This window comes from Nothoprocta perdicaria, unplaced genomic scaffold (genome assembly GCF_003342845.1).
Source record: "Nothoprocta perdicaria isolate Ctin4 unplaced genomic scaffold, notPer1 scaffold_21, whole genome shotgun sequence".
Taxonomy (NCBI): Eukaryota; Metazoa; Chordata; class Aves; order Tinamiformes; family Tinamidae; genus Nothoprocta; species Nothoprocta perdicaria.
Window position 1 is genome coordinate 5,506,673 of NW_020455316.1, and position 27,931 is coordinate 5,534,603.

The following is a 27,931-nucleotide window of genomic DNA, read 5'->3' on the forward strand; positions in this document are numbered from 1 at the left end:
GAAACATAGTCATTGGCTCCCATGGGACATCAATAAAATTGAAACAAGCTTTTCCTAATTTGTAACACTATTTGCTAAAGTCTGAAATGAAGCACATCTGGTAAATATAGTGGTTAAATGTATTAAGCGAACCTTTAAAGACAATCTACTGAAAAATGTATGCTAAGATACTCTGAATTTAGAAAGTTAAAGAAGGAGCATTACCAGCACAACATATAGAATCATTTTTGTTGCTTATTTGCGTTTTCTCTTCTTTTTCTTTTCTTTCTTTTTTTTTTGTGAATTATTCTTATATTCAAATATCTTTTTTAAAAACTAAAAGCAAAGTCTAGAAAACCCTGTCAAAAACTCACCCAACTCTGCAACCTAAGGAGCACGAAACCATCAGAACCAGGTGGGTTTTGTTTGAGAATTCAAATGAAGAATATATGAGATTGCTACATTTACTCTCTACTGTATGTAAGCCATCAAATAAACTAGCTTCTGTCTGACAGGAATGGCTGGTATTTATGACACTTGCCTTTACAAATGCTCCACAGGTGACTAATTAAATATCAGGCTAATATTGAACAACTTCTGACACTTGTAGGGGCTGCACACGGGTGCATCTACAAGCTGCCCACAATCATCTGAAGACTTTCAACCCCGGGAAAAATATATTTCATATCAGATGGCAAAAGCAAACAATCTTATAAAACCTGTGTATGTGTGCACATACATATAGATACATACAAGCAGAGAGAAATTCCTCCTGAAATCAACAGAAGTAAATTTTAGATGTACTTGCCCTCCAAAAAGCTTGATTCTACCTCAACAAGTAAAACCTGCAACTCCTATTATCAGAGGGGAATTAAAAAGAAATATCCACAAGAATACCTACATATAGAGGGACATACCTACATACAAGGAGAGCTGCAGGACACTACTGAAATCTCCCATTTCTTTTAGATGCTCAAAGGCAAAAAATAGACTAGGAAAAAAACGCCCCCAAATAGTTTTTAAGAACCTTGCCCACGTCAATAGCCTCCTAGAGCTGCATGTGACCACGCGGGCATCCCACAGTGTGCCGCAGACGGTGCCTTTCTACGTGACACGGCAGTGCACAGCACTCTGTAGAGCAGAGCTGGCAGCCTAGCCCAGCAGGGCTAGGACTAAATGGTGCCTAAACCGCAACACATCTTACCCCGCACAGACCGTGTGCTTAAGTAGGCTTTAAGCACAAACTACGGAGCTTAAGTAGGCTTTAAGCATAAACTACGCTTTAAGCGTAGCCTAGCTCAACACGACACATCTCTGACCCGAAGTCAGAAAATAAAATCCATGTGATATATGAAAAATCTTCTTTGCCACTGCCAATTTTCTCATAAAGTTTATTCGCTACAACTGCTTCATAAAACTCCAGATAATTTCTGAAGTTAGTTTTCGAAGTATGTTAAAACTCAGAAGCAAGGCTTACAAGAGAAATAACCATCTTTCATGGGATTGAACATATAAGAATTTTAATTTAGATACTTGAATTTTGCTCCAAACAACAGGTTTATCTTAAATGCATAGACAACTCTRGAATGAAGCATATTTCAAACATTTTTTTAAAAAAATTTGAATTTCTGTGAAAAACAACATAGATGATAAAATACAGGGCAAAATTAAGGTGTTTTAAAATATATCTTGCAAGTTTTTTGTAAGCTGTCAGCCTGTAAAATTAATTACATGTCTTGATGCAGAATTACAATGCTAACTAACTTTTGTATTACTAAGCAGCTTGGAACAGGTTATATCCATTTTTCTGGAGCAAAGGACTGTTGTACATACAATGTTTAAGGAAAGAAGAATCTCTTTCATCAAAAGCTCTCCCGATGTTAGTGAAGCTTATGTACATCAGATTCCTTATTTTTATTCTAGCAAAGAAACATCTGACATTTTTGAAACAGGCCAACTAGCTGATTCTGATCTGTCAGCAGGAGGTTCCACCTCCCAGCTAAAGAATGAGGGTGGGAATAATCTCACCCAATATTGCACTAGGTTTGTCAATCGGGGCTCACTGTATTTATTAATCATAACACTTCCACAGGCCAAAGTGTCTCATCACAAAAGAGGCTGCCAAAGCAGCTGGGATGAATCACCCTYGGGAGATTTCCTGTTCTCTAGAGTAACACCATGACCCACTGGAACTAGCTCAAACATGAATACTCCTTTTTGGACATCGGAGGTGTGACAAAAGAGAGTCTAACCCCATTTTGCACTTCCAACATCCCCACGAATTGCACCCAAGAGAAGCTGGGTGCACCGAAAGCCCAGGTCACATATCCCACGTAGGTACATCCCTGTCTCCTCTGCGTGCAAATGACAAGCGCTGGCTTATCTAAAACTGCGCTCAAAATCTTTAACAAAATCAAAATATCAGTAGATGTTGAATTCCTCTTTACAGTCAAGGCCAAGTAACTCACACGGCCATAGGAGCAACACCAAGTCAAGGCAGCTGCTTCCTTTGGCTAAAAAGAGGCCTCTGGTGGTGGATGTGAAGTACAGCTTCCCAAAGTTTTATGAAGTGTGTATTTTGATGACAATTTTCTACACAGAAACATATCCACAGAAATAAACTTTGCCAGACATTTTCTACAAAAATATGTGATATATTACTGCTCTTGTCCAAAGCTTCATTCCATCCCTCTTCACTCCTACATCACAGTTTATCAGATAAATCTTAAAGCTGTACACATTTCCCATTAAGCAAAACTGCTTTTAAGCATGTTTTAAAATAGGTACATTGAAAGCTTAAAGTGATTTCACCATTACAGAGAGTAATGGTGAAGGTTAGAGGCCTGCTTACTACCTGAGACTTGAAGACCGCTTCRTTTTGTTTAAAAAATATGTAGATTGGCAAGTAAAACTTAGCGATATATTTTATATGCATGTGTGTTTCTAAGATAAGCTTATGGTTTTCCACTGTTGCAAAATAAAATAGATGAGACTGGCAAACGGATATGACTTCTGTAAAAACGGTAGCTCCTTTAGAGTACCTGCAGCACAAGGAGAACACAGGTCTTTGACAAGGCTGGACTGAGTTTGAGGCACATGGATAGGACAACAACACGGCTTACGAGACCGACAGAAATAAAGCTTCCTGCCTTCTAGAAAGGGGCACACAGAAGACCCATATAAAACAGAGGACTGCAACTGAAATATTAACGTTAGCATGAATTAAATGTGAATTTATTGCATCAAGTCCCGTGCACCATTCCTTTCCCTCRAGACAAAAAGGGGACAATCTGGCCTAAGATTCACGGAGACGGGATGACCAGGCCTAGTCCCCCTGCCCAGCACRTCCTCACGGAGGCGACTTCAGCAGCTCAAGGGGCGGCTGAAAACACCCTCCGGCACCGCTGGCTCTGCTTTGCTTCTTGACACCATCCTCACAGGGAAGGAATAACGAAAGTTGAGCAATTCCTGCTGCCGGAAWCGGCTCTGAGAGGCCCCTGGCACCGCAGCAACGGCACCCGGCAGGCCCGCTGGGAACCGGCTCTGGGAAGCAGCTGGAATTAGCTCCATGCTCCTATTCATTCGTGTTCGCAGCCACCGTAACAGCCATTTGTGTCCATATTAACTTTGAGAGTTTCAGTATCAAAAGTACCAAATGTACTAATTATTTTCAGTTGAGCAAAACATACAGGGTTTTTATAGGAAATAGCCTATCATCTAATATATATAGCTGCATTTTTATCCCAATCATATTTCACTGCAAGAACATTCAACAATTCAGTGAGATGCTTTGGAAAAAAAAAAAGGAAAAATAAAAGCTAAGAAACGATTAATATAATTGGGGAAAAAAAAGGAAAAATAAAAGCTAAGAAACAATTAATATAATTGTCTAAGAGGGATTATAAGGGATCTGTGAGAAATAAATTAAAATAGTGCACAAGAGAACATGCTATTGCCAGAGTTTCTATCAATGACTACAGTTTAACACGTTTCATTGAATGTTTGGAAATCACCACGTACATGGAAAGAACATCCAAGTAATATGAAATACACTGAAAAAAAACCACCGAAACCACTTCAACCGAGAAAATTGAATTTATATGAAGCAGCACACAGCTATGCACATAAACACACAACTAGTGACACATGCACAAGTGTACAAAGCATTGCCAGCAGCAGACTTCCAGCATGGCTGTTTCCTTCCATCATCTGCTCCACACAGTCCCACCTACAAACTCTCCAAAACCAACACTGCAAAACTCACAGTGCTGAGAAATACACACAGGCTTCCCCATAAAGCAGCTGCCCAGCAGCTCATCCTGCTCTCGGGCACAACCTGAGCTGGCTTAAAACCAGGGCGCTTAGTGCAGCACGAGGGGCAGAGCTTTGCCCGGGCTCTGGGAGCTGCTCCCAGAGGCAGCGTGCAGATAAGGAGCAGCGTGGTCGGAAAGGATGTCCCAGTGCTGGCCGCAGCAGGGGGGCTCTCCAGCAGCTCCTGTGCTGAGGGACCCTGGCCGTGCTGCAGCAAAGGGGCTTCACGTACAAGACGCCAGGGTAACTGCCACGACGGAGCTACAGTAAAGGTCCATTTATAAAAGTCCGCCCAAAGCAGCAAAAAATTCACACTTATTTTGCGGAATCTATGATTACTCATGCTTTTATAAGGTAAGGTACTCTGTTAAAATTAAAAATAACGCAAATACTATAAATGCACAAATAAATCTCTAATTCAGAAACATTGCAAAAAAAAAAAAAAAAAACAGTGATTTAAAATTCCACATACTATTTTTCCTTTTCATGAGCTCTGTTTTTTTTTCCCAATTTCCGAATTGGCACAAATAGTACCTTGGGATTCTTTTTTTTAGCGTCAGAACATGCTTGTTAGCAGAAATGTAAGGCACACTGCACATTTGTCACCCACTCCTGATCCATTCTGACTGATGACAATGTCTGTGTGAACACAGAGCTGTTACTGCCCCACGCAGCGCCCGACTCCTTCRGCACCCGCTCTGGAAACATCCATCAAGATGCTCAAAGGATCCAACTACAGAGGATCCAACCACTCTTTTGGAATTCCCCTTTTATCCATGAATACTATTCTATCRTGACACTGCACTATTTTTTTTTTCTTAGCCAAAAACAAACCAAAAGAATAACCAAGTGTGTTCAATAATCAGCCAATTTCACTACTGAGCTGACATCCAATGCTTCAGATTTGAAGAACATCATGAATGTGAAAACAAATGCTTAGAATGGACTGATTTTGATTTTAGTAACAGACTTTTGAACCAAGTTACTAATTTCTAACTTACTCAGCCATAAGATTTTCAAATCATTTATTCTGATGTCTCTCATCTACTGGATTAGCTAGTCCTTTTTATATCCTCGCATGAAATAGATACATGCATGTGTGTGCAGGTATGTATGTCTATATACACAGACTAAAGCCAGGGCTGAATATTGCTTTAAATGATAGGCTTTAACCAGGCTAAAGACTTTTGCTAAGTTTGTAGGATATGTAGTTATTTTGCTTCAAATCCACTTCCCAGTGCTTTGATTTTGCAAGGAATTTTGCTCAAAACCTCCTCTGTAGCAGGTAGGTAATTCACACTAGCCATCGATTTCAGACTGCAGAGTTTCAGAATAGTATAATGTTGCCTTTCTTCCCCAGCTCCCAAATTTATACTTTTTAGATCAGAACACCTAATTAAAGAAACATGAATAAACAAAACCAAGATACATAATCACATACCTAAAACCAGATAGACCTCTGGCATAAAAGAACAAAAAAATATAAATGATCTAATCATTTCAGAGGATGACAGAGATGACAGAAAGAACCAGAAATCACAGAAGCAGTTGAAGCACAAGCCAGATTTAATCCTCCTGTCTGCCTCAAGGCAAAATTACTCTGAACTCTGAAATATAATTGTCTTAATGCTAAAGTAAATGTCTGACCCATTTAATACATATTTGCTCTTCTTATGTAATACAAAACAAAAAATTAGCCCTTCAAATCCTTGCAAAAAGACATAATCTCATTTTTTACATTTAAACTATTGCTATTCATTTGGGGGGTTTACTTATTTACTTAGTTATTTTTAAACAAGTACCATTTTCCCACCTTGCAAATTGTCTCCATATCCCAGGGTAAGATGGTCCTCAGATCAATAACTTCACAGGACACACCAAGTTTTTCTTGAGCCATCGCTGCAACCTCTTTGATCACATGCACCTGAAAAGACAATGTATTATCAACAAGTTAAACTTGGTGATACTTGATTTTTGTTTAAGATGTTCTAAATTACGTTAAATCACTGCTTGTCTTGACGATGTGTATCTGAGTCTTGCAGACAGCCTGCTGTTCATTTACCCCGTAGTATTTATTCAGTTCATTCGTCTTGTTTACTTTTTTTTTTCTTTTTCTTTTTGTAATTTAGCACAGTGTTCAAAACCAGGAAGCTGCAATTAAGGATTAAGTGAAAACAAAATGGTTGCTTTCCAGAAAAGCATCTTTCAGTGAATAACATCAGGCCATGCTATTTTAACACCTGTAACCAATGTGGGACTGGGGTATTAGAGTTTTTTCAGGACTATAACTAAGATTAAGGTATTTTGAAGGAGCAGTCATAGGAAGCTAAACAAAAAACATTGCATACAATCAGAAATAGTCCAAGTAGGTGTATTACTTGCATAACTTGAGCTACAAAAATTGAAATCGCCTGCCACGTGATCATTTCCTTTCTGAAGTGTTATCTTTTTTAACAGATTAGTAAAAATAGAAATAACTGCCTCTACTCCTGTCCTCTCACAACCATATTGACATTAATATGGTCTTCCAACACAACTCAAAATCAAAAATTGCCAGCATCACATTACCCAATTACTATAATTAACAAAAAAAAAGAAAAAACCTTTGGTAAGAGGTTTGCATTTATTTAGAATACACATTATTCATTATTCAGTCAAGTAATCTATTTAGCAGCCTACATAAGTGCTTCTTAATAGAGTTGTAAAGCRATCTACTTATATTAGCACACTCAAGCCAAAGAAGACCAACGTCAGCAAGCGCGGCACCATCCCAGGGTTCTCCCTTTGGAAGGGAAACCACGAAGCAGCAGGAGATTCTGCTGGCCAGAAATGACCTCACCTGGTCTATTCCTCCCTTTCTCCAGCCTACTTATTTCTTAAGCCTTTATTCTATCTACTGCTTATACGGACTCTTAACTGGCCCATTTAATACACTGACACTTCTGCCTCCTGTTTATTAAAGAGGTGAAATTGCTTTTAACARTTTTAATGCCAACATGGTCTCTATATTAAGGGAAGCCTTAGAAAGTTACAGAAAATGCAAGGAAAATATTAAATTCCACACAGAACAAATTTACACTAAAAGAGGACAAGTGAGGATTTAAACACAAATCTATGCAACTCTAACAGCAAAACAGCAAAGCATTATTTTAAAAAGATAAACCAATACAAGTACGGTAACAATAAGAACATAAATCTTACAGTGTTTTTCTTTAAACTTCTAATAAACCAGTGGCTGTAATAAAAGGTAAGGCTTARGAGTCTTCAGCAAGACACATGGGAAGAATGTCTCTGCTGTACAAGCGCAGATGCCTACGCAGTACAGGGGGAATAAGGATTAATGTTGGCAAAACTRGGTGCAGGAAGACAGCCTGACGGGAGAGGAGCTAAAAGCCTTTCCCACCCCTCCAGCACCACTCAGGAAAGCGAGAACCAGGCACTGTGGCAACCTCCTTCACAGCTGCCAAGCAACCACCCAGCATCCCGGGGTCACATGAGAAGTAACCCCTCAGTACGAGCAWCGATTCCGGCAAAAACAAGAGACCAGAATTTGTTGACCTACCACAGGTGCCTGAATCACGTGCACAGAGGCTGCAAGGCACTGCCATGTGTTCATGCTTGATGTGCAAAGGCCAAGCAAGTCTGGCAACACCCACCACGCAGGGGATTTAACCACGTGCACGGAGATGCTGAGCAGCTCTGGTGGACACCACGAAGCTCTGCAGCACAACACAACACGCTGCAGGCTGGCTCGGCTCCAGACGAGGGCTGCACCCGCCTCCTGACATGTCTCATCAAAAGAGCTGCTTGTCCCAACRCCTCAGCACTTCCTTCAAAAAAAAATCAATGCGTTCTGCAGCCTGCAAACCTGTCGCTCAAAGCCCTCGCGACACTACTTTATGCCTTGCAAGTGTTACACCTTTAGAGTTTATTTCTCCTTTGATTTTTGGTGAATACCACAAGTACTAAGGCTTTATTCAAATGAAGCAGGAATTACCCAGGACAAATTTGCACTTAATTCACAAGAGGGAATATTTGGAAATACAGTTTGCTACTGGAAAAYTGAGTACAAGGCACTAAGGAATCCATAATTTAATTTTACTGCCTAATACAAAAGAAGTARGAATAACCAGATACAATATTAAGTAATTTGAGGACAAGGAAGTCATCAGAGAAAACCAGTGAAGATTACAGATTAAAACTTTAAAGAGCCCACTAATTCAATACTACACTGATGGAATTTACACCGCTCACTTCCCACTCTGAAAGTTTTTCATCTATAATTATGTCAAGAAAATAGTAGTTTTCCTAATTGCAGGTTGCCAGCAATACAAATATTTTTTCTAGTAATTCCAAAACAGAGTCAAACTTGTGCTCTGTAATTCTTGAACACRAACACATATTTTCAACTGCTCTTCAATATTTGCATATCCCAATATGAGGCACTCGATCATATTCTGTAAGAGTTTTGTAAATTATCAGAATGAAAACTGCACTGATCACTATTTGTCTAAGGATTTTGAAATTATCTTAAACTTTTCTCTGTATTTTAACTCCCCAGGGTTGGGGGGAGCGAGAGGACCATGCCTATTATATCTTTTTCTAAATTAGTAATAACTCAGGGAAAAAAATGGTTTCTTTCAGCATACTATTTTGAACTGTGTTTTCCCATCACCTTTCTCAGGGTTGCATCTCACTGCTACATTCTTAAATATGTAAGCCTTATAATTACAGATAAATCATTAACCTCCTGCAGGGGAAACTCTCTCACATTCCCAACTTCCATCGAAAACACTACTACCTGGCACGCTCAGAAACAGGTTTCCTATAAACAACATGGCCAATGGCTTATTCAAGCACACAGAGAGTGAGGGGGCACGGGGTTCAGTACAGGGAACTCGACCTGACATCAACACTATTATCTTTAAAGAGCATGTCCAGGACACCAGGTTTTGATGGTGACAAACAGCTTCCAAAAACTTTCTGACCTGAGTCCCCCAGGCAACCAGGGTCACATCATTGCCCGGCTGCAGCACCTCAGCTTGAGACAGCGGAACGTAGTAGGGCTCCACAGGAACTTGCTCCACTAAATAAAGAAAAAAAGACAAAAATAATCATTAGATGCCACTAATATTCAGTAACACCCCAGAAAAAAATATACCTCAAAAATAACGATAATACCATTTAAAACAACACATTGAAATCAAGTATTTTTATTTCCAAAGATTTAGTTGTAATTCCAAGTATTTTATCATATTCTATGGATCCCTTTCACTGACATTTATAGCATCTAGTAAAAATTTATATGTACAACTAGCAAGGTAATAAGACGCAGTGTTCCCCCAAGTCAAAAATAGCATGAGATCCACTATACCTGGTAAGAATCAATACTGCATCTAATTCTAGAGTGTATAGACAGGAAAAAGGAAAAAAATAGCAGTGCTCTCCTGACATCTGCTCAGAATGGTGCTCCACGTTTGTATGTCAAAATCACAGGAAAATCAGTTTTCAGAATCTACAGAGAAACTGGCTCCAGGAACCCCTGATGATAACAAGTGACTCAGAATATTTTGCTTTGGAAAAGCTTTTTATTCAGCAAAAATATATTACTATTAGAGAAAATAGACAAAAAAATAAGCATCTCGTGTTCTCTAAAATGGACTAGGTGATCTTTAGAGGTCCCTTCCAACTTTAATAATTCTGTGAAAATGTTTAAGGTGGTTCCAGGCAATTTAAGCTCCATTTAGTAGTGGAAATACCTCAGAGCTTCTGGGCTAGTTTTGAAGCAATGCTCCAAAGCTGAAACACTATACACATTGACCATTTTAATGACAAAAGACATCCATACACCATATTTTAAAATAAATATTTTATTGCAACTTAAATGGACTTATTTGGACTTAGACTATGCACTAGCAAATTTTTACTAATACAATCCAATTGTAAATAGACTTCCTTAGCATTTTTCTTAATACACAATACCTGTCTATAGAGAAGGCACCCTAAYTTTTGTTAACCTATTTCGTAGTTCCAGAAATAGTTATTCACTTCCTGCAGAGCAAAATTGCTTCTGGAAGGGATGATYAAGAACTGAGTGATATCTGTGGGACGAGACAAGATTTTAGTATTTTACTCATGTTAAAATGGCAGATCCAATATGGACAGACAGAAAGATCCGTTTTTTTTTTTTTTTTTTCCTCTTCCCTTGGATTATTATATATACTATGAACATGATTTTAATAAATCAAATGGTGAAGGATTTTCTAAAACTACATGAAATTTCATTACCAGTTGTAATATTCAAATCTTGCACATTTTGCAGAATAACAGAAGCGTTGAGGGTTATAGGACCTCTGGAGATCATCTAGTCCAACCCCCTGCTCAAGCCAGGTCACCTAGAGCAGGTTGCCCAGAGCTCTGTCCAGTTTGGCTGTGAACATCTCCAAGGATGGAAACTTCATAAGCTCTGAGCAGACTGGATCAGTGTTTGACAACCCTCACAGTAAAAGGCTTTTTCTTATCTTTATGACAGAGACATCTCATTTTCCCTGAAGGGGCACAGAGCAGACTGTASAGGAACTTTCCTTCAGTGTAATTCGTAATTCAGAAACACTCGCCCATGGGGTCCTCTGGCTTAAGCACAAGGGGATTTTGTAGCACAGTACAAAATCAGATACCAACAGCCAATTTTTGTTGTTTGTATTTAAGTATTGTGTTCAGGACCTTCCTGTATCCACTTATGTGAAAGACAAACGGCTGGAAAGAGGCGGGACGGGGAGACGCCGAGGAGCCCTTCCATGCGAGCGTTCGCACCCCGCGGCCCGGCAGACCCACGCTCTGCTCAGGCAGGGCCAGGCAAGATGCTGAAAGATGAAGCCAGCCCCCACGGTGTTGGCACTGCACAGCTGACTTCTGCACGGGATCCACGGGAAACCCGCAGAGCAAGGACCTTGTAAAGATGCCACGAGCTCTTTATGAATAAAAACCCAGGCAGCTTAAAAGAAGATCTGGAAGTGACAGCTGGATGTCAGCAGTGAAAGAATCAGAAAGATCATGTGAAACAACCTCCTTCGTGTAGCAGTTTTATATAAGGTACAACCCCATAAACTAGCTGATTTCTTTTCACAACTAAACCATTCTGCCACAGAAGACCTGCTGGGGAAGCTCATCTAGAGTTCCTTAGGCTTCTAAATGTGTAGCTCAGCTTACCAGAAAACGTTAGGCCCAGCTTTGACCAGATTTTGTTTAAATGCCTTTGCAAAAGCCTTCCCTTCTACTAGCACAGTGAAGAACAGCATCTGAAATTCTTCTATTAATTCTCTACCAATTATTAATTAACCAAACGAGGACAAAGGTGCTTATATACAAAGCAGTCTTTCATCTATTAATGACTGTATCAAATAAAATATTGTAAAATATTGTAAAACAAACATTTCGATCACAGTCTTCAAATAAAGCAATTAGCAAAAAGTTGTGATTATCAAAAAGTCCATTGCAAATTAAACTTAAAAGAAGCTGCACCATCTGTTGCTTTTTCTTTTCTGAAAGAGCAGTCTCAACATCGAGAAGAAAACATATGTTTTTTCATCTTACCTGTCTTGTCTCTATAACAACCACTGATGCAAGTCGTATTTATTTCTACCCCACGGATGTCATATATAGTACAATTAAATGAAACTGAAAAGGTCAAAAAACACCAGACTGGGTTCTCCACAAGATGTCTAAACCTGATAATGTCAAAGTGACTCATCTTCTCCTTTGATTCATAATCATTATGTACTCTTCACACTGCACAGCCTGTTAACTACTTTTTAAAAACCAAAGTCTCCTTGTTGTGCTTTTTTTAATACGGATATTTTCTAAGCATCTCTGACATTTGGGGGATGTCACCATGGCACTTGCAGTAACATAATCACCTCAGAAGTAAGTTTATCAGAGACAATTTTATATTTCTATATAGATTACAAAAATAAAGTTATAAGTGTATACATAGTGTGCATATATGCATTTTTATATATTATATATATTATTAATAATATATATTCATATATGTTATATATAGATGCATGTGTGCACAAACTATGTAAACAGAAACACTAGGCTTTTACTCAGAAAGGTTTGCATCTCTTTGCTCGTTTCCAATTACATAAGACAAGATAATATTTCCTGGGAAAGCAACTGAGTACACGTAAGTCTCCAATGAGTCCCACAGCTCACACTCAAACAAAACACTGCAACTAGTGTTTTATATTTAGAGTAACCTCTAAATATAATCAYATCTAAGTAGAACACCAGCTACAAAAAGGATTTGAAGTAAATGCTTTTTGAAATTCTGAATCTTTTATGATATTCTTTACCTATAAATCTGAAAGTAATCAATTCAAACRCACTTGATAACCTTTTTTTTGCATAAAGACCCCTATAAAATCTAGAGTATATTGTCATATCTTTAAAAGTCTGCGGCATATACATAGGGCAAGCAACACAAAACTCTTCCCGAAAACACCCAAGAGCAAAGCCAATTGCTTTCGTGTGATCTTGGGAACCATGCAGTACTGCTGGACTGGCAAAGGTAATCCAAAGGATCCAATTTTGAAAGGTGAAGTGCTATCCAGGAGGTAAAAACCCATTTCCTCCTCCCTACATGTACAGCCATGAGGTTCATGGCGCTGCCACAACTGCCCAAGCAAGTAAGCAGAGAGCAATCGTGGGCCCTCCCAAGGGCCCAGGCCCATGGGGGGAGAGCAAGTCCTCAACTACAGCCAAGCAAACACGCGAGGAGGAGCAAGCACACGAGGCTGAAAAGCTGGCAGCCCCCCCAGTGCCTTGGCCAYCGAGGCCGCACCACGACTACTTCATTGTGGGGAAGAAGTACGTAACTAGTAACAACAGATATTCTCATTGGTAAGTGTTTTCCTTTCTCCATCCAGCTCCTTCCTAACACACATTTCGCAGTATCCAAACAGAAGAAAGATMGAAATGGATGGATACTGAAACTCCAACAGCAGGCATTTTACAAATGAGTTCTGAGATTTTCCCCAGGTGATTTCCAGTTTCTGGCCCAAACTGGCTTAAAACCTYAAATCAAGGGTGTTTGAGACACCCCTGGTGGGCTGTGCTTTACTTCTAGGGCTGCTGTTCTCCTGCAGTCATCCCCACACAGATGAGGAGACCTTCGGGCAACGGCACCGTGACATCCACCCCTCTTCYGCAAATAGCTAAAGACAGGGAAGGCTCAAGGCGTGACTTTGCTCTTGTGTTTTCTGTGGCCAAAGGCTTGTTTGGATAGCAAATATTAACCCAGAAATGAACATTCATTTAATAAGCATATTTAGTTTTACCTCACATCTGAACAAACACACGACATATTTGACCTGTATTCATTTGGCAAGACCTTACGTCATTTTAAGCAAAATATTTTAAGCATCTTTGAAATTAAGCCATCAAATTATCCATGTGATAGTCACACTGAAATATTCTGCATTACAGTTCCATTTCTCCTTAGAGAGTAGGCTTATATATAGCAAGTAATGTCAACCATGCTTTCTTCCAAAATTACAATTTAAGGGACGGATTTTCAAGATTTTAGAAATAAAACAGATCAAAGAGACTTTAACTTTGTGGTAACAGCGACATTTAGCTCTTCTGGAAAAACACATACACAAGCAAAAGGCAAATTCTCATACCTAAAGTTATAAAGGGAAGAAGTATTTAACTTGCTTCATGTTTATATTGTCTTGTCCCAAGTAAAACAGTCCCCAAACCGCTAGGTAACGTCAGCATCCTAACAAAAGTAATTTTATTCTTGCATGATCAAGCCACCAAATGCTCACTTTTCTGTASAGCAAGTATTTCTTAAACTGAAATATTCATGTCCTGTTCATTTGTACACATTGCCACAGCACCCTTGGCTATAGGGTAATGTCTTTTAGCTCTACTCATCATTTTTTTTAACTAGAATACTCCACTTCCAGAATTAACTWGTCATCAGTCAGACTATAACTTATATATTTTATATATATATGTTTATATATATTTATATATAGATATATAAATTCACCAGTCTTTGCATCCAAACTTGTAAATCTTACACAGTTTTCATAATTCCCTAAGGACAAAACCACCAAACAACTATTCTACTTCTGCCACTCTATCAATTTAGCTATGACATAAATATACATATATTTATATATGTATACATAAACATACATACATAAAATGTATGGTTTATTGGAAAATACAGCACAAAAGTCTCTTACCTGCAGCTCGGTAAAGTATTTTAGGCTCAAAGAATATGCATGGATTTTTGTCCTCTATACATGATAGCAGCAATCCTTTGGCCTGAAGAGGACTTCTTGGAATAACAATCTGTAAAAATATTTTTAAATAGTGTAATTAATGTAATTTTGTTACAAGCCTTATCAGTTAGCACTGCAGTGAGCAAAATAATAGTAACTGGTTGCCTTCAATAAAATTAGAGACTGAGCAGTCCTTAGACACAAAGTGCATTAACATAAATTACTATGATGCATGCTAACTTTTTTTTTTTTTTTAAGTTTGATTAGGCTTAAACAGGTCACTTCTGTACTGTGATTTACATATTTAATGGATTTCCCTCAGATTAGGTAGAACTCACAGACTTCCATAACATGTTGAGGTAGATAAGAACCTGTCTGAAGATAAGAAAGCCTGTCAACTTCAAAGACTATTAAAGCATTACTTGAGTAAAATATAAATGGTGCACACAGATGACAAGTTTTTTTAGCTGAGCAACCCTGAGTTGTTTGGGTAAAGATTCAAAGTGCCTGGAATTTCTTCAAAGTTACTATAGGAAAGTGAAATTTGAAAAAGGCAATAGCTATAGCAATTTAGAGTTGACTTCCTTTCCTTACGGCAGAAGTCTGAAACCTGTTGGCTTTGGAGGACCAAAGCTATTTGAAATAACTATCAAACGGGGCAAACAGTAAGTAAGGGCTCAAGATGTCATTTAGATATTGGAATAAGTACAAGGTAAACACAGGATTGTTTTGTAACAGAATAAGTAATTACGGATTAATTTGATACCCATTTTAGGRAGCTTCAGGGAGCTCCTTGGAGGAATCTCCTGATCCAGGTTCCTATAAGGAAAGAGGGTCCAGGAGAGCTGGCTAACAGTCAAGCACCACTTTCTCCAAGCTCAGAGTCAGTGCATTCCTACAAGAAATAGGCCGAGTAAGGAGGACAGGAGACCTCTATGGATGGGCAAGSAGTTGTTGGGTAAACTTAATGAGGAAAAGAGTRCATACATATTATAGCAGAAGGGCCAGGCCACATGGAAATAAAGTAGGAACATTGTCAAGGAATGCAGGGATGCAACGAGGAAGGCCAAGGCCCTTTTAGAATTAGAGTTAGCAAGGGATGTCAGGGACAACAGGATGGGCTTCTACAAATACATCAGCAGCAGGAGGAAGACTAGGGAAAAGTGCTGAATGGGGAGGGTGCCTTGGTGACAGGGGATGCAGAGAGGGCAGAGTTACTAAATGCTGCCTTTGCCTTGGTYGTTACTGCTAAGGCTGCTCCCCATGAACCACAGAGCCCGTATATAAGAGGGAGAACCAGGAGAGAGGAAGACCTTCCACTGGTCAAGGAGGATTGGGTTAGAGATCATTTAGCCAAACTGGTCACCCACAAATCTATRGGCCYMGATGGGATGCACCCAAGAGTGCTGAGGGAACTGGCCAAGGTTATTGCTCAGCTGCTCTACATCATCTCTGAGAGGTCCTGGAGAGCAGGGGAGGTGCCCRAGGACTGGAAGAGAGCCAACATCACTGCAGTCTTCARAAAGGGCAAGAGGGAGGAGCCAGGAAATTACAGGCTGGTCAGCCTCACCTCCATCCCTGGAAAGATGAAGGAGCAGCAGATCCTAGAGAGCATCTCTAGGCATGTGAAAGAGGAGGAGGTGATCAGGAGTAGTCAGCATGGATTCACCAAGGGGAAGTCATGTCTGACGAACCTAATAGCCTTCTATGATGAGATGACTGGCCAGCTGGACGAAGGGAGAGCCATGGATGTGTCTGCCTTGACTTTCTGCAAGGCTTTCGACACCATCTCCCATAATATCCTCATATGAAAGCTCTGGAAGTRCGGACWGGACAGGCGKAAAGTGAGGTGGATTGAGAACTGGCTGGATGGCAGAGCTCAGAGGGTGGTGATAAATGGGGCCGAGTCCAGYTGGAGGCCTGTGGCCAGTGGTGTCCCCCAGGGGTCAGTKCTGGGCCCAGTGCTGTTCAACTTGTTTATCAATGACCTGGACGAGGGCACGGAGTGCACCCTGAGCAAGTTTGCGGATGACACCAAGCTGGGTRGAGYGGCCRACACTCCGGAGGGCTGTGCTGCCATCCAGAGGGACCTGGACAGGCTGGAGAGTTGGGCAGACAGGAGCCTCATGAGGTTCAAYAAGGACACGTGCAGGGTCCTGCACCTGGGGAGGAATAACCCCAGGCATCAGTACWGATTAGGGGTCGACCTGCTGGAAAGCACCTCCACGGAGAGGGACCTGGGARWCCTGGTTGACACTAAGTTAACCATGAATCAGCAGTGTGCCCACGTGGCCAAGAAGGCCAATGGGATCCTGGCCTGCATCAGGARGAGTGTTGCCAGCAGGTCAAGGGAGGKGATYCTGCCCCTCTCCTCAGCTCTGGTGGGGCCGCACCTGGAGTGTTGGGTGCGGTTTTTGCTCYCCAGGACAAGAGGGAYGTGGAGCTTCTAGAGAGGGCCCAGCAGAGGGCAACAAAGATGATTAAGGGATTGGAACATCTGTCCTACGAAGTGGGTTGTGCCTGTTTTCTCTGGAGAAAAGACAGCTGAGAGGGGATCTAATTAACATGTGTAAGTACCTGAGGGGAGAATGTACSGAGGAAGGGGCCAAGCTCTTCTCAGTGGTGGCCAGTGACAGGACAAGGGGCAATGAGTATGAGTTGAAACACARGMAGTTCCATCTGCATGTGAGGAAGAACTTCTTCCCTGTGAGGGTGACAGAGCCCTGGCACAGGCTGCCCAGGGAGGCTGTGGAGTCTCCTTCTCTGGAGATCTTCCAAACACTCCTGGATGCCGCCCTGTGCCCCRTGCTCTGGGTGTCCCTGCTGGAGCAGGGGGTTGGACTAGATGATCTCTAGTGGTCCCTTCCAACCTCAACCCTTCTGTGATTCTGTCATTTTTTTTTTCCTAAACAACAGAGATCTACTTAAACTTTAACAAAGATTTAATAATTGACATAAACYAAGGAGATACAAAAATAACATAATTCAGTATGATCTGCTGTCTTAAAAGCAATGCATATTTACTTTATGCATTTATATTTAAATCAGAAATTAAATGTATAGCATATWATGTGCAGGACAGCCACCATGGATACAGAGGTTGCTAGTAAGGAGAAAGACTTCAATCATATGATTTGACAAAAACAAAAGGAAACCTAACAATACATAGTGAATACTCACACATATAAGGATTAAATTTGTACTATAAATTCAGAACTCAGCAGTAGAAATTCAGACAAAGAGCTGAAGCTATTATTTGCTAACTGGATGACTAAGATCCTAGGTAGTATAACTATAAAAAGCATAACAGAGACAACCAAGTATTGCTGCTATTGCAGAAGTCACTGCTAGAAGCCCTGCAGGGATACTTTGTGACTATATAATCTGTTTTCAAAGAGAATGAAGGGAATCTGGTACCAGAAGAGCTGCATAGATTATTTAACCTATTTTCAGTAATTTAGTTTCAGTCTAACAAAGCAAAGACCAAAGAAAAACAGTAGTTCTGTGAGAATATGGAAGCTAATAAAATAAAGAACAGGTAAATTTGACGCAAGTTAGTTTTGACAACATTCAACCTGGAAATAAAAAGAAAGTTCTAGATGCTATGGCAAAAATTCTGGTGCAATCTCTCAATGGAAAACAGGGAGTAAACAAGATAATTTGGAGAGACAGTTTGATCTATTAAAACTTGCCCTAAGAGCAAAGATCCAATGTCCTTATCATCTCAGCAAGCTTAGTCTTAAGCATGAATAATTGCTCCCCACTCTGAAGAGTTGGGGTTGTGCAAATGCTCCGTTGCCAGGAAACCCTAAACCTCATCTTACACCTAAGGAAAAACAGTATCACAACCTGAAGTCAAAAGCCAACTCCATAACCTTCGTAAGAAAGCAGTTTYGACAACTGTCCTCCCCAAAGATGCATCTTCTCCTCCTCAGTTTGAAACACATGGCCTAATTTGAACACGATAGGCACAGATCTGAGCCTTCAGCACAGGCACCTGGACCACAGCTTCATCTGAGTAGCAGGATGCACACATAAAGGAGTAGGTACACATGAAATATGGCCTACAAATCTCAAGATAAAACTTTCATTGAATGAGYATTAACATACCACCTATGGAACACATTTCATGTGTTGTTATAGTAGTAACTATACTGAACACTATAAATATAATAGTACTTAAGTTGTTTAATAAAACATATGAAGTGCATTAACGAGCATCCTTGCAATAATTATAGGAGCATGCGGTTTTAAAAGATGCAATATTCAAAAGATACACTGATGTTCAAAAGAATATTTGTGCATTGATCCATCAGTTCAGAATTTTACATTCATTTTGACACACAGCTATTAGTGGTAGCGAGATGCACTTTGGCTAAGAAACTTTCCCTCCGGGTTCCTTCAAGCCCTCAGCACCTCTCTCTCCACCTCCTCCCCTAGGACTCCTYCAACACACAGTTTTCCAGAGCAGTAAGTCACTGAACACTAGAAGTTAAATGGCTCTCCTATAGCAGTCTCTATATAAGTTCAATAAATCAACCGATTCAGCTACATTGTAGAAGATTCTGAAGTTTTCCTTGCCTACACAGGCAAATATTTTTCAAATTCAGTACAAGAACACTTCAAAGACAAGTATTCACCAAGAAGATCTGGGTGAACTAACACTTGGAGTACTCTGTGTTGTGCTTTTTAGACAAAATTTTGTTTTCTTTCCCTACCTCCCTGTCTACAATTAGATAGGAATTATTAGACAATCCATTTAATGGACATTTTCTGAACCAAGCTTCCTTTGCAATAAGTCACTTGATTTAAAGCCTGTTAAGCTTCCCAGATCTGCAGTGACAAATTTTCCTCCCAACACATTGTTAATTCTTCCCAGGAGCAGCAACTAAGTCAGAATCAAATCTTTGCTGCAGACTCTAAAGCACCTGAATCCCTGAAATTGTCTTTAGGGAAATCTTCTATGTTTCAGTTCTGAATTACTTTCACGTCAAAAGTTGATATCAGATATTCAAGCAATACTATGCAATAAAGCAAAACCTAAAGATTAAAAAAGGCATTCTGTTTCTCAGATACCATGAAATCAAATATGAATAGTAAGATTTTGATCTGGTTCTTCTAGTTTGCATAGGTCTTTTGATACATTTGCTCTTTTGTTTAAAGAAAGAAAAAGAAGCAGGAGAAAGGACTACAGAGCCCTTTGTAAGCATAACATCTGAAGTTTTGGAAACACCAAAATGACACATAGACAGTATTTTAATATCAGATACACAATGAACACCTGTCTCCAAGCCCACAAATACTGTTTTTGCTTCAAAGTCATGCAGATTAATCAACCTATAAGTCACTTTCTCAAGGGACTGGCTTCCAGTTAATCCAAAAGTGCAAGTCCAGAGACAAAACTTTACTCAGGAAAAACAGACAGCTGGTAGAGAATATGTGCTTAGGACACAAGYATTGACTTGAGATGACCAGGTCCGTCCCCATCCCTCCACCAGGAAGCCACAAATTAATTCAAATATATTAACTCGATCATGTCCTTATGAAGACAGAAGCAAAAAAAGAATATTACATTTTATCTTCTCTATTATACTAGACAAAAGTGAAACATGCTTTTCAAGCATAAAACAAAATGTACTAATTAGGTTCAGATTACTTCAGTGACAATTAAATTCTTAGCTCTTGACACACTTTTTAAGTCAAAAGTGAAAAGTTTTCAATTTAACATATTTTGATGCAAATTTTTTGTTGCACACYAGGCTACTACATTAGTCTTGATATAGGTTATGACTTGAAATTTCTCTCCGTTCTCCTTCACTTGAACGAATCCAAATGAAGTGACTGTACCTTTATCCCTGGACAGTGGGCAAAAAAAGCTTCAGGACTTTGAGAGTGGTAGAGGGCCCCGTGGCCCACGCAGCCCCAGGGGGCTCTGATGGTCAGACTGCCACAGTTGAACAGATCTCCAGAGCGGTAACGATATTTTGCTGCTTCGTTAACAATCTGGGGGAAAAAAGAAAAATAAGCCGTCCGTACACTACATAACATTCTGTCCATTAACTCTAACTCTGTATCAACTTCTATAAAACATTAGATATATTTCCACCATCTACTTCATGCATGTCAGAGGACCAATTCAGAAGCAAAAGACTCCTGTGAAGCCRGGGGAAGAGCAGCCTTTTTCCAAGAGAAGTGAGGCAACAATTCAGAGCACTCACATGCCTCAAGAGCAACCATAAAGCCCTGGAGTTTTCCTATAGAAGTCACTATGCTGTCCACCAACCCAGTCCAAAGATTTGTTTTGTCAAATGCACCAGGCTCCAACAGCATAAAGAGGCAGGTGGTCTGTATTTGTGTGACTATTTAAGCCACCATGGCCACAAAAACAAAAATAAAAACAAACAAGACACCACTGGCTTCAAACTGCATTTTTATCTGCCTTATTTATTGATCCTTCAACCTAGACTTTCCCATTTAGTTAAAGCATGCATAAATMCTAGTTATATGGTTGTGGACGTATTTGCTGAAAGGTAAAAGACAAGATAAAAGACAAGTATTCGTAGTAYTGAAATAGTCATAAGGTTTTTACTTTATTTACTCATACTAACCTGATCAAAGGCTGGAAAAATGTAATCAGCAAACTGAATTTCTGCAATAGCTGTAGCACCTGTAACGGCAACTCCAATCCCAAAGCCAACAATTCCCTGCTCACACAAAGGAGTGTTGAAAACTCTGTCTTTACCTACAAAAGAAGAAAAACAAAAACCTTTGACATACCAGCAATAAATGGAAAACATTCCCTTTAGGACCAGAAATACTCAAGTTACAAACAAACCCTCTGCAGTTAGGCATAGGGCTTTAGATGGGCTTTTTTCATGGTCTAGGGACAGCAATACAGGTAATGATTCTTCCACTCAGTCTCACAACAGCTCTGAGAAAGATAAGGGAAAAAAAATGCAAGTGAAGTTGATGTAACTTACAGTATTCTTATTAACACTTCAAAGAAAATAATCTGTCCTGATGTGCATATAGATAAGTCTGCAAACTCATGCTTATATGGCTGGAGTACAAAATACCTACACAGGGGCACCMATCTGGAAACGTGGTATCCTGTTTTCTGCGTCTAACTTTTACCTTTGGAGCGCAAAGAAATCATTTTACCCCTGACATAGGTCTCTGCCCTTTTCAGGTTCTAAGAACGGCTCAGCCTAAGAGATGACTGCAGACAGAATTCGTTAATTTATGAAGTTAAAGCCAAAAAAAAAAAAAAAAAAAAAAAGATGGGAGACGGTGTTGAAGCACCACTACAATTTATTCTGTAACATCTAGTGACAGTGTTGGCTAAGAGCACTACTCCAGAATACTAACATGAGACTTAGCAATGTTATTACATTTTCCTTTTTCAGCATTGAAAAAGGAGTCAGTTTCCACARGCGTCTACCACTATGCACAGATATGCAAAAATTTCTAACTGGATGGAAAAACAAGCAAGCATGTTACACACTAGCTATGCAACAAACCAACAATAACTAAATAATAAAGAAAATAACAGATTAATATGGAAGATAATTACAACTAAAACTCCCATTTTCAACAGTTGAAAAAATGATACAGAGGAGAAGGGAAAGATCACAGGTTTTAGAAAAGGAATGGCCAGAACTGAACYGTTTATCTGCAGCTCCATGGTACTGCTGAGGCATGTGCTTTAAAGAACACACACGCTTTACGTGGTCTTCCTTGGGATATTTCAGCGGTGGGGGACAAATCATGAGTTAGTTTTGGGCTCTCCCTCTACTTCCTCCCTTTTCCTCCTAACAGGGATGTGGCTAAGGCACACATTTAATGTAGGGTTAAATAAATAAAGCCATCTAATGATAATAAAATTTTGGCATTGTCAATGAGGCTACTGAAACTATTGCAACTCTAAATGGCCATGGCTACTGCAGGATACTGCACAATTTTGCACACAACTTAGTGGAAACGTTTTCAAACTGCTTAAAGATTTGAGGTAGGGGAAGGCACCATTTCTTCAACTTCGCCATTCTGAACTTCTACAACTTCTACTCATTTCTCATAAATCACTGTTTCCTACACAAATTATAGTCACCTTTGGTACTTTTAAGACACACATGCTCTTAACTGCTTCTTAATTAGAAATTAATTTCCAAAGACCTTTTAGCTTTCTTTTCTGCCAATGCCATTGAAGAGAAGAATGTCACCATTGCTAGCCCAGTAATTAACAGAATTATTGCACAGCTCTTGAAATAACCTATTTTGTCATTCAAAAGTCCATCAGACGAGCAATATGATCAACTCTGAATCACAACGAAGTATCCYGCACATCAGAGAACACCGCAAGTAGAACAAGCAACCAGCTCTCGTTCCTAAGATGTATATGAGCAAGTTGATGGAAACTTCTAGGTATGAGTCACCCCCACTTTGTTTCACATCTCATAGGAGGAAGGAAAAAAAGAAAGAACACTAATAATTTCTGTAGATACTGTGATTGAAAACAGTCTATAATTCAAAAGGCTTAAAACAACACAAGACAGAATGAGGGTACCATAATACAACCACGTAGTGCTGCTGGTTTTGGAGGCAGATTTTGGGAAGGCTCTTTGTTTTTTAACTRGTGTGCCTTAGCATGCTGGTACTTCTCTGTTCATCCTGCGTTAGTACTACTAATTTGCCTGGCACTGTATCTGTGTACAAACAGATCAAGCCCTGAAAGCCTTACTTCATAAATAAGGAAAAAGATAACAGAACAAATGTGGAGCTAGGCAAGACCTTCATTAGAAAACATAGTTTGCTTTAATTTGTCCATAAATCATATTCACTAATAGACATTCTTCAGCTTTACTGCTGAGGATTCCAATTAAAATGTTTCAAAACATGCATAAAAAGGCATTTCTTCCTTCCTGCAGAGCTCACAAAAGGGAGAATGTTTCTATTCCATGAGGTGCATTCCTGACCTACAGAGAAGGCAGCACGTTGGCATTCTGGAGTATTTTGCCCATTCTACCAATTCTTGATCAATGAGTGTTATTTTATAACTGTTCAGGTTGCCAAAATTGAATTTACGAAGCCAATCATTAACGCAACGCAGATATAAGAATAACATAGGCTGGCAAAAGATTAAAATAACATAAGAGAAAAGATGAGAGATACTCCCGTGTCAGCTAATAAAAACCAGAACAATAAATGGGAAGAGTTGCCTTCAATGTATGAACCAGTTCTTTGACTGCGATAACAAAGCAATGCATCTGCTGGAATAAGACAAGGGAAGTGTCAGTACAGAAAGTTATGACTTGTGACACAGAATAAAGAGGATGCCAGGCAGAGACTTTGATATAATCATCTTCTGCGAACACAAAGAACATCAGGGAATTAAAAACATACAAGAGGAACAGGATTTTCAGTAGTAAAAGCTGGTAACCAGAGCACTGATCATAGAAGCATTCAGAAAACACTTAAAAAGTAAGTTTTAGAAGAGACTGATGTGAAAACATCAGTTAAATTCAAAATAAAATAAAATATATTGAAATTCATGTACTCAATCACCATTCTGTCCACATAAATTTCATTTTAACACAAATTTCATTTTAACACATCCTAGCTTATTGAAATACAGTTGTTAGCCTGGTTTAAAGCTCTACCACAATTAAAAAAAAAAAAAAAAAACCCACACAATGAGAGCGGAAAAGGGTCCAGAAAGAAAGTCAGGTAAGCTTACTTAGTCTTATTCTTCACTAACATTTTTTTCAGAGTAACCTGAAATACATCGTATACTGGTTCTATAAATACCTTTGAATCAACCCCTCATGCCAAAATGTATTTGAACTGTTCTGTAAAATGATATGCAACTAATAGTTCACAAAAAGCTTTAAATTGACTGTTTAGTACCAATCTGGACTAAGTGCATTTGACTTAAAAGCATTTTGGATCTACTACACTACTGTTCCTCTATATGATCTGAAATATAAAACATCCAAATCATTTTTGAGATACTAAATTACAGACAGCACAGTGCTCTCAACGCAGCAAGATAAAAAGAAATGAAGAGAAAAACCAGTAAAAGCGAATATGAAATGCAACATGACAGTTCTAACATGAACAACCTGGAGGACCTAATTTGGACTTTGAGAACCAAAGGCTCGAAACGCTAGAGTTTGAAATAGTAAAGACATTTACCCAGAGTCAACCGAAGAAAGGGACAGCTAATACCGACTGAACAAGACTCCTACTTGTCAGGGATGTTTTTATTTTATTTTACTGAATTCACATGCAGAATAATGATACTGACTCTTTCTTACAAGCCTGGCTTAAAGCACAGCTAGTCTATTATTAGACAGAAAAAAATAGCTATAGCCTTGGATAAAATTCCAAGAAGTATTTTTTATTATTATTTTTAATAAAATCCTATATTTTAAGACAAGACATTATATACATCATTAGAAAGGCCTCCTTCTCTGGAGATCTTCCAAACGCTCCTGGATGCCGCTCTGTGCCCCGTGCTCTGGGTGTCCCTGCTGGAGCAGGGGGTTGGCCTGGATGATCTCCAGGGGTCCCTTCCAACCTCAGCCACTCTGTGATTCTGTGAGAAAGCACATATTTATTAATTCCCCTGAACACTGATAACTGTATGGTGTAGCTGTAACCGCACATCCTTAGGCCGCCAGCGGCCACGCCCGCRCCTCAGCGCCGGAGCGGGCGCCATGACGCCGCCGGCCGCCATGGACCTGCCGGATTAACGCGCGTCCCCGGCCCCGCCGTCCGAGCAGCCCCGTGCCCGGCTCCCAGCACACAGCGGAGCCGCCTCACAAGCCGGGTGTGTGGGAAAGGGACAATTCTTCCCTGCTCTCCATCCCCAAAACGAGGAGGATTCGGTGCACAATGGGCAAAGAAATAAATACCCTGGCAGCACAGCAAGGAAAAGTAAACCTGGCAGGATTAACAGCTTCAAGGAAGAAAATCAATAGCCAATTAAAAGCGATTTTTAACCCACCCCTGCATCTTCCTCCGAATTCCTATGTTTGAATAGGACAGGACTGACCATTAGGATTTTCCAAACATCCAGTTAAATACTACAGTCAGCACCCCACAAAAGGGCAAGTTACCCTTGACCCTCCGCCTGAGGGGCAACAACTTTCAGACGGTCTTACAGGCACATTCCTGTCCTCCAAAAATACAAAGTTTCATAGCAACCTAACAGAACACAYGTTTGCAGACATATGCAGACGATTATTGTGCGTTAGTGCTTTGGCCTGCTTCATCTTTATTTGTTCCAAGCCGTCAGGAAGAAAGTATTTCAGCTTTCAGTATCTGCAGTGAAACATGTCCCTGTCTTAATGGCGTTTCAAAAATATGGCATCCRAATGACAGCAAACCTTCCATACGCTAACATAGCACCGAAGGCTCCAATTCCCATAAATTTCCCAGTGCTCCCTAAAAGCCTACGTTAAAAGATCTGAATGGATTAAAGGGTAGTACAGTTGACGGACGGACAGAAGGAAGAAACCTAAGACACTTTCACATCACTTTTGCTAAAAAACGTGTCTTAAAGAAAACACTGGCAGCATTGACTCTTGTTAATAATTAAATTTTTCATATATCTAAGCAGCATTATATTTTTCCGGTAATCAATAGTTTTCATTAAAAGAAAATCATGAGAAGTCAATAAGAAGAGTCCACCGTGCTCAACATTAACTGCACCAGTCATTGATGCACATGCAAAAATAAAGGTCCAAAAAGGAAAATCCTAGCAGACGAGTTTCTCTACTGCTCACTGGAGGATAACTTTATATAGAAAATTCAAATAGAAATGATCGAGTTCTGCTTTCAGAGAACTGTTCAAATCCTACAATATCAGGATTCTTCACAGATGGGTGCCTATAATTCTGTTTTAATAAAACATACAGATATAACAATTTATGCAGTGATCAGACTTTCCAGATCCCACACCTTTTAAAGGTGCAGTAAGGGTTACAATTAGTATCACAGGAATGGAAGATGACAAGAGAGTAAATATTACTGCAAGTAGGTTAGTAAATTCAATCTCTGTTCTTTCAGAACTCCTAACATGAAACTGTTTTATTAAATTGCTATTAATTTTATCTGTGCTAACACTCCTTGCATTTAAATCTCAGTCACAGGCTGTCACCTTCAAATTGATTTTGCAACAGGCGCTCTTCTTCTGCAGTGAACACCAGGAAAACACATTAGCTTTTCAGCTGAAAGTGCAAATTTAAAATCTACATATCCAAAGCAGAACTTAATGTTCACATATGCAAGGACATTTCATCTTTATGCTTTGAATATACACACATAATCGCACTGTGCCTTTTGAAAAGCTGCTTTCTTTTCCCAGATATGTCCATGTTAAAGTAGACAATTTGACCTACTTAGTAGGTGAATACCAACCTAATGAAATGACAAGGATTTCATAAGTATATTACAGCTTCCCATAATCTCATAATAAAGATCTACACAGACTGAGCCCAGAACCCCTCATTTGCCCAAATGCCCCCAGCAGACTTCAAGGACTCAGCTACACCTCCCACCAGCTCAGTCCCCTGTACTCATTTGGCCAAGCTCTAGCCATCATTTCAGTCAACAGAAAGCCTCAAGTCAAGTGCAATGAGGAGAGGCATACACATCCCTATGCAAAAAATCACTAGGTATACACAGCATACGGTTTCAAAAAAAGCTCAACATTTACTTAGTTTGAACCAAAAAAATTATACAATCTTTGATTAATTAGCAGCTAACTCCATGGCAGACTTCCACCCCTTAACTTTTCCAAAAGTCCTTTTCCAACAACCAGATACACRGCTGAGTCAAAAGAAGGTATTTCAGAAATCTGTGAATGACAGAAAACAGGGTCAGAACAAAGATGCATGTGCTCTAAATTAGTTGCTTCCACTTTTGCTGTTGCACAGCCCCTGTTAACATGCCCTATTCTTCCACAAGGAATAGAGACTTCTTAATCCATAAAAACTTTCTACAAAGGTCAAATGACACATAAGTCATTTTATTTAGTTTCACTTCTTTGTAGCAGTCTTAATTTTCATTTGAAAAAAAAAATCACTTAGCTCAAAAAAAGAAATGTATGCTTAGTAAGTTCTTAATTACCACACAACTGCCCAAAGAAAAAGGATGTGTTTTAAAAAACAGCATCTCCTCCCAGGTTTATCCAGACTTCATTTGTCCCACCGACAGAGCAACAGTTTTCAAGGGTGTAATTCAAACAAACACAAAATTATCAACCACTGAAAGGTCAGTTTTACTTCCAACTCTTCTCTGATTACTATTTTCAATGCATTCCTAAGTTTGAGCAGATCTAA

The 27,931-nt window shown here is 39.5% G+C and overlaps 1 protein-coding gene across 5 annotated transcripts in view; it reads right to left on the reverse strand.

Moving 5' to 3' along the window:
- The window catches only part of BCKDHB (branched chain keto acid dehydrogenase E1 subunit beta), a 113,843-nt gene that overhangs the window by 70,936 nt on the left and 14,976 nt on the right, over positions 1-27,931 (reverse strand). For all 5 annotated transcript variants that reach the window (XM_026038435.1, XM_026038431.1, XM_026038432.1 and 2 more), the window contains exons 4-8: positions 21,197-21,330; positions 20,436-20,591; positions 14,550-14,658; positions 9,279-9,376; positions 6,104-6,214 (exon numbers count right to left, since the gene is read on the reverse strand). In XM_026038435.1, coding sequence (XP_025894220.1) covers positions 6,104-6,214; positions 9,279-9,376; positions 14,550-14,658; positions 20,436-20,591; positions 21,197-21,330 — 608 coding nt within the window. The remainder of the gene's footprint in view (positions 1-6,103; positions 6,215-9,278; positions 9,377-14,549; positions 14,659-20,435; positions 20,592-21,196; positions 21,331-27,931) is intronic.